The 16299-nt window shown below is 37.3% G+C and overlaps 2 protein-coding genes across 2 annotated transcripts; both read left to right on the plus strand.

The window, feature by feature from the left end:
- The first annotated feature begins 1027 nt into the window (after nucleotides 1-1027).
- Nucleotides 1028-1542, plus strand: LOC129067113 (histone deacetylase complex subunit SAP18-like). Its single transcript, XM_054568840.1, has one exon. The coding sequence runs from the start codon at nucleotides 1055-1057 to the stop codon at nucleotides 1514-1516; it is 462 nt and encodes a 153-aa protein (XP_054424815.1). The 5' UTR covers nucleotides 1028-1054; the 3' UTR covers nucleotides 1517-1542.
- Nucleotides 1543-15451: 13909 nt separating this feature from the next.
- LOC129066870 (leukocyte receptor cluster member 1-like) lies at nucleotides 15452-16070 on the plus strand. Its single transcript, XM_054568627.1, has one exon. The coding sequence runs from the start codon at nucleotides 15452-15454 to the stop codon at nucleotides 15983-15985; it is 534 nt and encodes a 177-aa protein (XP_054424602.1). The 3' UTR covers nucleotides 15986-16070.
- The last annotated feature ends 229 nt before the right edge of the window (nucleotides 16071-16299 follow it).

Here is a 16299-nt window from a genome sequence, read left to right on the forward strand (position 1 = left end):
ATTACATTTGCTGATTAGATGCTTAGCTATACTTACCTGAGGATAGTTTTTTTCATACCATATTTGAGGTGATCCTTAGTGGTCACTATATTTTTTTCTTTTCCTTTCTAAGATCTTCACGAACAAAATGAATCTATTCAAATGCACCAGTTAATATTACCTACCTCCTTTCCCTTGGACTTTTGGAAATCATAAGATGCCAAAGAAAAGACTTCAATAATTTTCTCAGATTATCCAAATCTGTGGAACAAGTAGAAGTCTCCTTCTCTTCATTCCATTAGTCCACTTTTCTCACTTCTAGAGTTCTGCACTGAGAAGCACCACTAACAAGCCATGAAGCTCCTTTCACAAGGGGTGTTGGATATTGCTCATCTCTTCTTATTGATTAACATAGTTACTTACTACAAGTACATCTTTGTCTTATTTTTTCCAAATTATTGCTATTAGTGCAACATATGAGCTGCAAGAATCTTTGATAAAGTTTTTAAATATCACATAGTTCTTAGCTAGGTGTGAGCATCAGGATCACTTGGGAAATCACCTTATAAAAATGTTTACAAAAGACAAATATCTAGGAGTGAGACTAGGCATAGGTATTTCCAAAACATCTCCAGGTAAGTCTGAAGCACACCCCTAATTAAGAAACAGTATATTCATTGTTCAATAGAACATTCAATGTTTTCTTGAGCTTTACATTTAACTAAGACTTTGAATATTGTTGGGAAAATCTAGAATTATTGATTTTAATGATACAATTAATTTTTTAGGCAAATCCTGCATCCCATTTTGTTCTTTAAGCAACATTTTAACAGTTACTTTGGATGCCTTTTATAGCCATAGTTTATTACACAAGAGACAATATATTCTATAACAGCAGATAATCAATTTGTCTTGTTAATTACTGTCCACATTCTTTAGCCCAAACACATAAAAGGTGCGATGTAAATATTTTTTGCATGATAGAGCCTTTGTATAACAGATCATTAACCCTTTGGTTAAAGAAAGCTTCAATACAAAAAGAGAGAGCGAGCATCTCGCGAGCCACAGGAGGAAGATGGCGGTGGAGTCGTGCGTCACCCAGGAGGAAATTAAGAAGGAGCCAGAGAAGCCAATCGACCGGGAGAAGACGTGCCCTCTGTTGCTGCGCGTCTTCACCACCAACAACGGGCGCCACCACCGCATGGATGAGTTCTCTCGCAGGAACGTGCCTTCTAGCGAGCTACAGATCTACACCTGGATGGATGCCACCTTGAAAGAACTGACTAGTTTAGTAAAAGAAGTCTACCCAGAAGCTAGGAAGAAGGGCACGCACTTCAATTTTGCAATTGATTTTACGGATATTAAAAGACCTGGCTATCGAGTAAAGGAGATTGGCAGCACCATGTCCGGGAGAAAGGGGACTGATGATTCCATGACCCTGCAGTCTCAGAAGTTTCAGATAGGAGATTATCTGGACATAGCAATCACCCCTCCGAATCGGGCACCACCTCCTTCAGGGCGCATGAGACCATATTAAATTTTGTTGACTGTTAAAAAAAAAAAGGCAAATGTCAAAGACAAAGAGAGAATCCTCAAGGCAGCAAGGGAGAAGGAGAAAGTAACATACAAGGGGGCCCCGATACGCCTAGGAGCTGACTTCTCAACAGAAACACTACAAGCCAGAAGGGAATGGCAACAAATATTCCAAGCCATGAAAATCAAGGGCCTACAGCCAAGGCTGCTCTACCCAGCTAGGCTCTCCATTAAAATAGAAGGAGAAATACGGAGTTTCCCAGACAAAAGAAAGCTAAAAGAATACATCTCTACCAAACCAGCACTCCAAGATATGCTAAGGGGACTGGTTTAAGCAGATGAAGGAAAAGAATGAGACAGAGAGGAACACAAGTACAAAGAGAAAAGATGAGTAAGTTTCTATCAGTAATATCTCTCAATGTGAATGGACTAAATGCCCCAATCAAAAGACACAGGGTAGCTGAATGGATAAGAAAACATGACCCACACATATGCTGCCTACAAGAGACCCACCTCAGAGCAAAAGACCTACACAGATTGAAAGTAAAGGGATGGAAAATAATATTCCAAGCAAATGGACATGAAAAAAAGGCTGGCGTTGCCATACTTGTATCAGACAAAGTAGATTTCAAAGCAAAGGCCATAAAGAGAGACCCAGAGGGGCACTTTATCATACTGAAAGGAAGAATCTATCAAGAAGACATCAACATTGTAAACTTATATGCTCCCAATATAGGAGCCCCCGAGTTTATAAGGAAATTGTTGGATGACTTCAAAAAAGATATAGATAGCAACACACTGATAGTAGGGGATTTCAACACCCCACTGTCAAAAATGGACAGATCTTCCAAACAAAACATTAATAAACATATCGTGGCGCTGAATGAAACACTGAATCAAAGAGACTTAACTGACATATATAGAATCTTACATCCCAAAGAAGAAAAATACACATTCTTTTCAAATGCTCATGGCAGTTTTTCAAAGATAGACCCCATGATAGGACACAAAGCAAGACTCAACAAATTCAGGAAAATTGAAATAATACCAAACTTTTTCTCAGACCACAAGGCCTTGAAACTCGAAATCAACCTCAAAGAGAAACTTCAAAAACTTGCAAACTCATGGAGACTGAACAGTACACTATTAAACAATGAATGGGTCAATAATGAGATAAGAGAAGAAATCAAAAAATTTCTGGAAACAAATGAAAATGAACAGACAACTGTCCAAAACCTATGGGACACAGCAAAGGCGGTCCTGAGAGGGAAGTTCATAGCAATACAGGCTTACCTAAAAAAGATAGAAACATTTCAAATAAAAGACCTAACACTACAACTTCAAGAACTGGAGAAACAACAACAAATAAATCCCAGAGCAAGGAGAAGGAAGGAAATAGTCAAGATTAAAGCAGAACTGAATGACCTAGAGACAAAAAGAACAATTCAGAGGATCAACCAATCCAGAAGCTGGTTCTTTGAAAGGATAAATAAAATTGACAAGCCTTTAAGCAGACTCATCAAGAAAAAAAGGGAGAGGACCCAAATTAATAATATCAGAAATGAAAGAGGAGAAATAACAACTGATACCACAGAAATACAAATGATCATCAGAAACTATTATGAACAATTATATGCCAAGAAATTTGAAGATCTTGAGGAAATGGACAAATTTCTAGGAAAGTATAATCTTCCAACACTGAAGGAGGAAGAAACAGAAAGCTTGAACAGACCGATAACAGCTGGGGAAATTGAAGCAGTCATCAAGAAACTCCCAGCACACAAAAGCCCAGGGCCAGACGGTTTCCCAGGAGAATTTTACAAAACATTTAAGGAAGAGCTAACCCCTGTCCTTCTCAGACTATTCCAAAAAATCCAAGAGGAGGGAAGACTCCCAGACTCCTTCTATGAGGCCAGCATCACCCTGATCCCAAAACCAGATAAAGACCCTACAAAGAAAGAAAACTACAGGTCAATTTCGCTGATGAACATAGATGCTTAAATCCTCAACAAAATATTGGCAAACCGCATCCAGAAATACATTCAAAAGATTATCCACCACGATCAAGTGGGATTCATCCCAGGGATGCAGGGATGGTTCAATATACGCAAATCAGTAAACGTGATACATCACATAAATAAAAGAAAAGACAAAAACCACATGATCATCTCGATAGATGCAGAAAAAGCATTTGATAAGGTACAACACCCATTTATGATCAAAACACTCAGCAAAATGGGAATAAATGGGGCATTCCTCAACGTAATAAAGGCCATATATGAAAAACCTACAGCTAATATCATACTCAACGGGCAAAAACTGAAAGCTTTCCCACTAAGATCGGGAACACGACAAGGATGTCCGCTCTCACCGCTTCTTTTCAACATCGTATTGGAAGTCCTAGCCACAGCGGTCAGACAAGAGAAAGAGATAAAAGGCATCCAAATAGGAAAGGAGGAAGTAAAGCTATCATTGTTTGCAGAGGACATGATAGTGTACATAGAGAACCCTGTAGACTCCACCAAAAAACTCCTCAACCTAATAAGTGAATTTGGCAAAACAGCAGGATACAAAGTCAACATTCAGAAATCAAAGGCGTTTCTGTACACCAGCAATGCAATAGAAGAAGAAGAAATCAGGAAAAATATACCATTCGATATAGCACGAAAAAAGATAAAGTACCTAGGGATAAATTTAACCAAAGACACAAAAGACCTGTATGCAGAAAACTATGCAACATTGAAAAAAGAAATTAAGGAAGACACAAATAAATGGAAGCATATACCATGCACATGGATTGGAAGAATTAATATCCTTAAAATGTCCATACTACCAAAAGCAATTTATAGATTCAACGCAATCCCTATTAAGATACCAATGACGTATTTCACAGAAATAGAACAGACATTTCAAAAATTTATATGGAACCATAAACGACCTCGAATAGCCGCAGCAATTTTGAGAAAGAAACACAAAGTAGGAGGGATCACAATACCGGACATCAAACTCTACTACAAAGCCACTACACTCAGAACAATCTGGTACTGGCACAAGAACAGACCCAGAGACCAGTGGAACAGAATAGAAAGCCCAGAAATAAGCCCAGGTCTATATGGACATCTAATATTCGACAAAGGGGGCAGAAGCATAAAATGGGGCAATAACAGCCTCTTCAACAAATGGTGTTGGGAGAGCTGGACGGCTACATGTAAAAAATTGAAATTGGATCATCAGCTGACACCATACACAAAAATAAACTCAAGATGGATAAAAGACTTAAATATAAGTCGCAACACCATCAAAGTCCTCGAGGAGAACATTGGCAGGAAACTCTCAGATATCCCACGCAGCAATTTTTTCACTGATAGGTCTCCTAAAGCAAGGGACATAAAGGAAAGAATAAACAAGTGGGACCTCATCCAAATAAGAAGCTTCTGCACGGCGAAAGAAAACATCAGCAAAATGAAAAGGGAGCCAACCATTTGGGAAAATATATTCGCTAATGATACATCAGATAGAGGTTTGATCTCCAAGATATACAAAGAACTCACTTGACTTTACTCCAAGAAGACAAACGATCCAATCAAAAAATGGGCAAAGGACCTGGGCAGATGCTTTTCTAAGGAGGAGATACAGAGGGCCCAGATGCATTTGAAAGGATGCTCAGCATCACTAGCCATCAGAGAAATGCAGATCAAAACCACCATGAGGTATCACCTCACACCGGTCAGAATGGCCATCATAAACAGATCCACAAACAACAGGTGCTGGCGAGGCTGTGGACAAAAGGGAACCCTAGTCCACTGTTGGTGGGAATGCAGACTGGTGCAGCCACTATGGAAAGCAGTGTGGAATTTCCTCAGAAAGCTGAAAATGGAACTGCCTTTTGATCCAGTGATTCCCCTGCTGGGACTATACCCTGAGAACACCAAAACGCCAATACAAAAGAACCTATGCACCCCAATGTTCATGGCAGCACAATTTACAATAGCCAAGTGTTGGAAGCAACCTAAATGCCCATCAGTAGATGACTGGATCAAAAAATCATGGTACATATACACAATGGAATACTACACAACAGAAAGAAAAAAAGAAGTACTAAACTTTGCGACAGCATGGATGGAACTGGAGAGCATCATGCTAAGCGAAATAAGCCAGGGGGCGAAAGACAAATACCATATGATCTCACCTATAAGCGGAACCTAACCAACAATGCAAAGAAGCAAGGAAAATATGACCAGCAACACTGAAAGGAAAAGAAATCAACAGAGACAAGAGGGAAGGGGGGGGGCAGGGAAAGGGAAGGGAAGGGGAAAGTCAAGGAACATAAAGCAAGGACTCATGGACAAAACCAAAGGGGAAGAGCTGAGGGAGGGAAGGTGGGAGGGGGCAAGGGAAAGAGGTGGGGGGAAGGCAGAGACAAATGTATTTAAAAAGTAAATAAATTAATTAAAGTATCAAAAAAAAAAAAAGAAAATTTAAAAACTGTTTCTAAAAAGTATTTTAAGCTTATTTGCAAAATAGCTTGCCAAAAGCACAAATGACATGCATTTGCCAGTATCCAAATAATCCTTGAAAAAGAAGTACAAGTTGTTCTATCTATGTAACAAATACACAGTTTATATAAATTAAAGATATGGCAAGATTCAGTCACTCATTAAATCTTTCATAAAATCAGTTCATTATTTTTGTGAAGTTTGATCCTACTTGTTCCTGCCATTATGGATGAGAAAGAAACTTACATTCTCATGTAGCATGCTACATGAGAATGTAAGTTTTCAAATAACTTTAAAAACAATCAAGAGGTACCCTTGCCTTTGAATTTGCATTATCTATCATCATTCTTCAGAGAGTATTAAAATGGCCAATATATTTTTCTATCTGTTGTTTTTTAAAATTTATTCTTCTGGATTATAAAAATAAAATGAAGTATGCTTTTATAACACCTATAATTATAAAACCAATAATTAACATTTGTTTTTCAGCATAATAAGAATATTTCCTTAACTTTTAAAGTATATTTTAAATGTGAATTTTAATCTTAATAATCAAGATTTTCTTTGAATGTTGAAAAGTCATAGATTTCTTTCTTTTAGAAAAAGGTAATTAATTGCACAAATTCTCTAAAAACATCTTTACATCTGTACTATGTCAAAATAGTGAACAAATTCAGAAGTACATCTGTAATGAGCATGGATATTACTCTTAAAACATAGCAAGATGACAACTTCTAATTTCCAGTTCTGCATGTAGCCTTGGAAGTTGTCACTCTGTCCTAACAATAAATGAAAAGTTGAACAGACCAAAAATATCAACTCTTCTTGGATCCATAAAAGAAGTGAAGACATAGGTTAAGCTGTCATCCACAAGACTGGAGAGCCACACCAGTAAATTCAGAAAATAGAGGCTTACTAGAGCAGAGATTCAAAGCAGTCTCTGGGTTTCTCAGAGATAGAAAATCTCAGCTGTAATTGACCAGTTGGTGGATGTGTTGCAGCTTCCCTAGGCTGGGCAAGTCCACTCAAGACTCATGTAGATGGAAGAAAATACATGGAGCTGTGGGGATGCTTGACATGCGTTTATTCGGGGGGGGGGGGTCACACGGGCCACAAGCCCATGTCTATGTTGGCATGCCCTACAGGCATCCACTCCCTCACTCATCCTCTGAGAAGCCCCTTCCTTCTTAAGTACTAGCACAAACAAAGCTGGCCGCAGGCCAAATAGTGAGGTAACCTGGCGTGAGCTGCGCATGTGAGCCTACCCAAGGCCAAGGGGCAGTTTATCACAACCAGACTCAAGGTTGTGGGACCCAGGCTCAAGACTGTGAGAACACTCCCTTATCAGACTCCTTCAAGGTTATGAGAAGCTGCTCCCGCTAGTTACCCAAGTATCTGGGTGAGGAAGCCAGACTGCCTTCACTTACCCTACAGTGGAGGCACAGGGAGGACAACTCTGCAAGTTAAAAGCTCCTGGGAAATCCAGACCTAGGGAGGCCCCACAATATTTTGAGGTTTACCTTGAGGAGGTGGACCAGATTTTCACAGTAAATATCAGAGAAAAATCCCTTCAGGATTCTGACAAGGGGAGTAGGGAAGTTCTATTCTGAAATATGCCAGAGCACTCTTTTCTTCTAAAGAAGGACTAACAGAGGAAACTGCAGAGCCTAACCTGCTGGGGTCTTATTAGAGCCAAAGTGATCTGGGCAAAGGAAAATAACAAACGTTAGCTGGTTCTATCCTTCCATGTGGAGATGAGGGACATCCAACTCATTCTGTCCCACCTAAGGAGGGAGAAAGAAACAAAGAAACACTTAGGAGATTCACAGTCCATAAGCACAGGCTCACTAAAAGACTAAATCATAGAAATATAGAATTCTCTATTGCCAGTAGACTTGCCTTGAAAGAAATATTAAAAGAAATTTTTTAAAGATAAGGAAATGGTGGGTCAAAGATTTTGATCTATGTTTTCTCTCAGAGTGGAATAAAACTATACATCAATAATAGTAAAATAAATGGAAAATCGCAAATTACATGGAGAGTAAACAAATTTCCAAATAACAAATGGTTCAAAGAAAAAAACTCAATACAATTTAAATATATTTTGAAATAACTTTTAAAAACCCAACTTATCAAAATTTATAAGATAGAGGAAAAGTTGCTTAGAGGAAAATTTATAGCATTAAACATATATATTAAAAAAGAAGAAAAAGTTAACATCACCTTAGGAATCTAGAAAATGAAATGAAGAACAAATTAAATTCAATGTTAGCAGAAGAAAAGAAATAATAAAAATTAGAGTAGAAATCAATGAAATTCAAAACAAGAATTTAATAGATAAAAATCAATGTAAATAAAAGCTGGTTACATGAAAAGATGAATAAAATTGAAAATATTCAGCATAGTACTGGAAGTCCTAGCCACAGTGATTAGGTAAGAAGAAGAAATAAAAGGCATCCATTTGGAAAGGAAGAAGTAAAACTATTATTATTTTTCAGATGACATGCTATAGTATATAGAAAACCCTAAAGATTCCGCCCCCCCCCAAAAAACCTACTAAAATTGATAAATTAATTCAGTAAAGTAGCAGATTACAAAATAAATATCCAGAGGTCAGTTACATTTTTATACACCAATAATGAACTATTAGAAAAAGGAACTAACAAAATAATCCCATTCACAATTGCTTCAAAAAGAATAAAATACCTAGCAATAAATATAACCAAGAATGTTAAAGAACTGTGCTTGAAAAATTATAAGAAAAAAATTGAAGAAGATATAAATAATTAGAAACATATATGGTGGTATCCATGAATAGGAAGAATTAACATAATTAAAATGTTCATACTATGAAAAACAAAATATAGATACAACATAATTCTCAACAAGATACCAATGGCATATTTCATAAAACTAGAACAAACATTCCAAAAACTTATATATAAGCACAAAGATCTCAAATAGCAACAGCAATCTTGAGAAAGAAGAATAAAGTTCAAGGAATCCTGTATCTGATCTCAAACTATACTATCAGGTCATAATAATCAAAACAGAATGGTACTGACATAAAAACAGACATATAGATCAATGGAACAGAATAGAGACTAGAAATAAACCCATGCCTCTATAACCAATTAATACTTGACAAAGGAAGCAAAAACATACAATGGGATAAAGATAGTCAACTCAATAAATGGTATTGGGAATATTGAACAGATACATGCAAAAAAAAAAAAAGAAAAGAAACTAGATCAGCTTCTAACATCACAAGAAGAATAAACTCAAAATAGATTAAAGATTTACATGTTAGTCTCAAAACCATAAAAACCTTAGAAGACCTAGGCGATAAAACCTCAGACATTTCTTGTAGCATTGTCTTTTCTGATATGACTCCTCAGGTAAGGTAAACAAACAACCAAACAAAAAAAATAAATTGGACTACAACAAACTAAAAAGCTTTCACACAGCAAAAATAACCATCAACAAAATGAAAAGACAACCCACTGAATGAGAGACTGTATTCTCCATTACATCTGATATGAGGTTACTACTATCCTAAATTAAAGAACTTATAAAACTCAACACCAAAGAAACAAACAATCCAATTAAAAATAACAAAAGATCTGAGTAGATTCTTCTCCAAAAAGGACATACGGATGGCCAATAGACATATGAAAAGATGCTCACCATAATTAATCATCAGAGAAATGTATATTAAAATTACAGTGAGATATCAGCTCACACTTGTAAGAATGGCTATAATCAATAAATCAACAAAAAACAAGTGTTTGCAAGGATGTGGAGAAAAGGGAACCCTTGTACGCTGCTGGTGGGAATGCAGACTGGTGCAGCTACTGTGGAAAATAGCATGGAGGTCCCTCAAAAAATTAAAAATGGAACTGCCTTGTGACCCAGGAATTTCACTTCTGAGAATTTACCTGAAGTAACACAAAATAACTAATTTGAAAGAATAAATGAACCTCTCTGTATTGCAGCATTATTTACAATAGCTAAGATTTGGAAGCAGCCAAAGTGTCCATCAGTAGGTGAGTGGATAAAGAAGAGGTGGTACATTTCGTAAAGAAGAAAATCTTACTTTGCTGGAGCATTGATGGACCTGGAGAGCATTGTTCTAAGTGACATAGGCCACTCAGAAAAGGCAAATATCATATTATTTCACTCATAATGTGGAATCTAATTAATAAAATGAACTAATGAGCAAAATAGAGGCAGACATAGACGGAGAGCAGATTAACAGGTTTTGGGATGGGGTTGGGTAAAGGGGTGGAGGACCGGGCAAAAAGAAAAAAAGAGAAAAAACTAATGGACATGGACAGCAGTGCGGTGATTGCTGGGAGGGTGGTGGGCAGAGGTGAAGGAAGGTGTAGGGGGAATAAACACAGATGGACAGAGACTCGACTCAGGGTGGTGAATACACAAGCCAGAGTATAGATGGTGTGTTGTAGAACTGTGCACCTGAAACCTGTATATTTTTTTAACCAGTGTCACCTCAATAAATTCAATAAAAAGAAAAATCTGATAAGTCTCTAGCAAGCTAACTAAAAGAAAAAGAGAGGGGACACAAATTACTAATATAAGAAATGAAAGAGGGGATATCACTACAGATCCCATGGAAACTAAAAGGGTAATAAAGAGAAACAACTCTATGCCCACAAATGTGATAAACTAAATGAAACTGAACAAATCATTAAAAGACAAAATCTACCAAAACTCGCAGAAGGTAGAGCACAGAAAAATTCTAGGGCAGTGAAAATACTCTGTAATAATGATTGATATATGTATATCATATATAAGTATTTAAATTCAGAGAATATATATCAGCAAAAGTGAACTCTAAGGTAAACTATCGAATTGGCGTGATGGCATGTATAGGATTACCCTTGGCAAAACAATGTACCATTTTTGTAGGTGACATTGACAATGCAGGAGGCTGTACATGCGTGGGGCTGGAGGTGTCTGGAAAATCTCTATAGCTCCCTCTCAATTTTGTAGTAAACCTGAAATCACTCTAAAAATTGTCTTAAGTGAAAACGTAGAGAAATTTTACCAATAACCAAGAGAAATATCAATCAATAGGTGCAGATGGAAAAAAATGACAGACAATGGAACTAATAAAACAGGACATTAACATCATCATCATCATATCACATAATAAGAGATATTATTTACTGAATGTATACTATCTTCAGATGATATTATTATTATATTCACTTTACAGATAAGAAAGCTTTGAAAGAGAGTGGCTGAGTAAACTTTGAGTAAACTTTTCTTAGTCGCACAGAAAACCTTCGTGGGAGAGTCTAGGCAATCTAGCTCCAGAACCTACTGCTGCACGTAATTCTCTATATTCCTTTTACATACAATATGGGGCATACAAAATACACTCATAGAAGTTGCATATCATCATTTTTTCTCAACTCACTCCCCCAGAGGTCAAGTCTTGCGATACTAGAAGTGAACTTCAATTCTGAGGGATTGAACTGGGAATGAAGAAAAATGGAGCTACCTAAGTCAAAGGTAATTGAGTTCATCAGGCAGACATAAATTTAATTATGTTGTCTCTTCCCCCTTCATGCCCCTCCCACTTCACTTTCTTTCTGGCTTTTTCTTAACTGCTTCCAGGTCAATGCCCACCTTCTTAGCCAGTTCTTTGAAATCAATTCAATTACTTACCCCCATAACCCCCATATAAGTCAGAAACCATATTATGCTCTGCCAAAGCACAGTACTAGGCTCCGGGACAGAATGAAATAAACAATTTGAGCCTTCTTAGAAAGCTTCACATTTTAAATTGAGAAAAGAGCTACAAGTGTCCAAATATGTTTAATATAATAATTACTATAATAGAAGGATGTACAAAGTTTTATGAAGGACATGAGTAAGCAGGAAAAGCTATGTCCCCCTGGCATTACAGATTTTGATGTTTTAGAGGAAGTTTGAAAGATGACTAGCTCTCTATAAAGAAGAGATTTTATGTCTATTTGTTACACTAGTAGTACACAATGGCCAGGCACATACTACTTGTTGAAAAAAAACGGATATTGTTGAGTGAAAGTGGGTAAAGAGAATCAATCACTTCAATAAAAATGCCTAAAGGTCAAATTATAGATAAAAGTTAGGTGAATCAAATTGATTAAGTAGTACTGATAACATTTTTTAAAATCATTCACTCACTATACAAATATAGTGTCTTTTAGGGCAGCCAACACATGTACAAAGCATTACAGAAAAAGAATACTCCCAAATATAATTTTCATACTCTTCCAAAATCAGTCTACTGCAGAAAACTTTCATACAATTGTATTAGAGAACCTACTTTAGGTGCAAGCTTCCCCTAAGATGAATCTTAGGTTAATATCTAACATGACCTATTTTCATCCTTTTAAAAGTGGAATGCTCTCATTAAAGGAAGCATATGACGTACTTTATCATTAAGAAAAATGGATATAATGGAAAGAGTTCTGGGATATAAATTGGGAGACCTGAGATCTAGTCCAACCCATGCCCTAATAATTAACATGGCCTTGAATAAACTTCCAAACTCCCTTAGGTCTCATTTCTTTATGACATGAGGAGAAGACTGACATAATTTCCATGACTTCCTTCTAAATCTAATATGCTAGAACATTGATAAGCATAGAATAGAATCTTATGTTTCCAGATGTTTCAGATATGCATTTTCAGGTTCTTAATATGTGTTACTATGTATATGTGCATGTGTGTATGCACTTAAGACACAGTAATATAACAAGTTTAAGTAAGACACAGTAATATACTTACTTAAGACACAGTAATATAACAAGTTTAAGTAAGACACAGTAATATAACAAGTTTACTTAAGACATAGTAATATAACAAGTTTAAGTAAGAATTTCTTTGACAGAGGCATATTTCTCATAGATGAGTAAACCATACCTTAAAGCTCTGAGTGACCTAGATCAGTAAATATACCAGCTCTTTTGCTGCTGTTATCACCTGCATTTTGTAGTTCTTTGTAGTTAATAGACCAGAAAGTTAGTGAAAGCATCAGTAAAATCAAGATATGTCACTTAAAAAAAACTGACTCTCCAGAAATTTGTCAGGGGAGTCTTAAATTTCTAATTGTACATTTTTTTTTCTGCTAAGAACCATTAGAAATCCAAAATATATGCTATGTATACATAGTTATTTCAGTGAAACTACTTCAAGTTTATTTTCACAGAAAGTAGTCTGAGTATCCAAGTACAATTGCTTTGACCAAAGGAGTATGATATTTTCTTATTGCATAATTCATTTATTTTTTAAAAAATTTTGATTACATAAAAACATTTTCCTTGAAGAACTATTCTTTTGTGATTGATTGATTGGTTGATTGATTGATTTTAAGAGAAGGGAAGGGAGGGAGAATGGGAGGGAAACATCGATGTGAGAGAGAAACATCAATCAGTTGCCTTACACCTTGACCAAGCACTGAACCTGCAATCCAGGCATGTGTCCTGACCAGGAATTGAACTGAAGATCCTTCACTTTGAGGGATGACTCCCAACCAAGCCACACCAGACAGGGCTACAAAATATTATCACTCTTCTTTGCACATGTAAACACTGTCAGAGATCAAGTGTGCTTCTTCCCAGGTCTCTGCATGTATAGATTTATCTTAATGCATCGATTTATTTTCACATTCATACTGAAAACACAGTGGGGAATGACTGTGGAAGCAGGGGGTCAGCAGGGCGGAGAAGGGCAAAGGGGGAAATTGGGACAACTGTAATATAATAACAATAAAAAATTAAAAGAAAGAAATATTGAAGAGACCACTCTAAGTACATGATTGTCTAATAGCTATGCTGTACATCTGAAACTAATACAGAATGATACTTAATGTAAGCTCTAATTAAAAAATAAAAAATAATTTAAAAGAAAGAGATCAGCCTGAGCCAAGAGGAAGGCAAGAAGTCAATGGACATGGACCTTGTGTGGACTGAGTGCCTCCTCTGTGGATTCAGACATTCATCTGTGTTGATAAACTTTCCATTTTGATGCTGTTACTTAGTGATGCTAAACTGTACTGTGTTGGGGAAAAAAATCACATGTGAATTAATGTGACATCCTCACTATATTCATGTCATTGACTGATTACCAATCAGGAATGAGCTAATCTGCTTTACAGAAATGTGAGTTCAACAGATCAGACTTTCTTTTATCTCTTATCCTGAAAAATCTTTCATGTTCGACTAACTCAGTTACTACAATCCTGAGTGTCTCACCAACAAAATCTTAACGTTGAGTTAATTAGGTAAGCAAACCAACTTAAAGATGGTAAATGGGCAAAATAAAATAAATAAAGCAAAACAAAATAAAATAAAATCACTGTATGCATACTATGCCTTCCATGTAATATGACTTACTTATCTTTCTATGTTGGTCAGTTCAGGTTGTTCTTAGTCTTTACCAGATGTGAAACATTCCACAGTTTGGATATACTAATACATAATTTTATCACTTGGATATTGTTGAAAGTTCAATTATATTTCTTTTTTTCCCCTAACACATGCAGCAGTGGAGTAGATATCATTTAACATGTTTTTGTTAATGTGTGAATATTCATTGCGGGATTAACCTTATGTGATCTATCTTTTACATATATATACTGCAAATTATATTCCAAAATAGCTTCATTAATTTTTAATCTAACAGCGTGATTGTGTCCCTGTTTATGTATTCTCAAAAAAACTTGACACTTTCAAACTCTGAAAAACATGCAGATGGGTAAAATCTTAGGAATCATTTTACTTTTATTCTCCAATGTTACTAAGATTCAGTATTTTTATGTGCATATTAGCCATAATGTTCCTTTCTTAAAAAATATATTTTATTGACTATGCTATTACAGCTGTCCCAGTTTTTTCCCTTTGTCCCCCTCTGCCCAGGACCCTCATTCCCTCCAGCAATGCCCCGCCTTAGTTCATGTCCATGGGTCAGGTATATAAGTTTTTTGGTTTCTCCATTTCTTATACTATTCTTAATATACCCCATCCATTTCATACCTACAAATTATGCTTCTTAATCCCTTTTCCTCCATTCTTCCCCTTCCTTCTCCCAGCTGATATACCCCCAAATGATCTCCATATCTATGATTCTGTCCCTGTTCTGGTTGTTTGCTTAGTTTGTTCTTTTAAATTCAGTTGATAGTTGTAAATTTGTTGCCATTTTAATGTTCATAGTTTTGATTTTCTAAAGTGCCAACACTTGTTTCTTCTTTAGGGAAAAGGGCTTTCTTTAGTGGAGACACAAAACTTGCCCCTCAGTCCCCTTGTCCCCTGCTCCCAGCTGTGTTGGCAATGAGCTGGTTTGACTCAAGTGTTTTTTTATTTTGGGTCCCAGCTAAAGAGGTGGGGTGAAGCTGGGGACACTCCTTTCCTGGTGAGTGTTTCATTTGGAAAATGCAGCTTAGTCACCCGTGGTCAGGGCGAGGACCGCTGCAGGTGCCCATTATGGACAGCTTGCCTTGCGGGGGTGCCGTGCCTGAGGCCAAGCCAGTGCCCACGGACGGCCACGGCCGCCTCTTGCTGGGGCACATAGTTCTGCAGAGAAAAAAAAAAAAACCACCTGGCCCAGGACCAGATGTGAAGGTCAAGAACCTTCTGGACCCTCTGCTGGAGATGCAGAAGCATTTGGGGAAGAAGAGGCGGCACAGTGGTGACAACGGCGGCCACAGCAAAAAGGAAAAGGCGGGGTCCGAGAAACAGCGGCCCCAAGAATCTCCGTCCCTGGACCAGCTTCGAGCTGAACGTCTTCGGAGGGAAGCCGCTGAGAGGGCACGGGCAGAGGCCCTCCTGGCTCGGGTCCGGGGCGGGGCACCCCAGGAGCAGCAGCCAGAAGAAGAGGCAGAAGATCGGCGGAGGGGGTACAACTCTCAGTTCAACCCCCAGCTAGCTCGGCGACCCCGCTGGCAGGACCCCCCTCTCGCTCACTGACTCCTGAGGGGTACAGGAGAGTCTGCTGCCGCCAGCCGTCATATAAAACTATTTATTCATAAATATTTTCCAAAATGAAAAAAAACAAAAAACAAAACCACCTGGCCCAGGACCAGGTTTATTTCTTAAATAAACCCCTTTAACATTTCATGTAATAATAGCTTGGTGATGATGAACTCCTTTAGCTTTACCTTGTCTGGAAAGCACTTTATCTGCCTTTCCATTCTAAATAATAGCTTTGCTGAATAGAGTAATCTAGGTTGTAGGTCTTTGCTTTTCATCACTTTGAATATTTCTTGCTTGCAAAATTTCTT

The sequence above is a fragment of the Pteronotus mesoamericanus genome, unplaced genomic scaffold, assembly GCF_021234165.1.
Source record: "Pteronotus mesoamericanus isolate MK-2021 breed Mesoamerican mustached bat unplaced genomic scaffold, CSHL_Meso_final contig_20, whole genome shotgun sequence".
Taxonomy (NCBI): domain Eukaryota; kingdom Metazoa; phylum Chordata; class Mammalia; order Chiroptera; family Mormoopidae; genus Pteronotus; species Pteronotus mesoamericanus.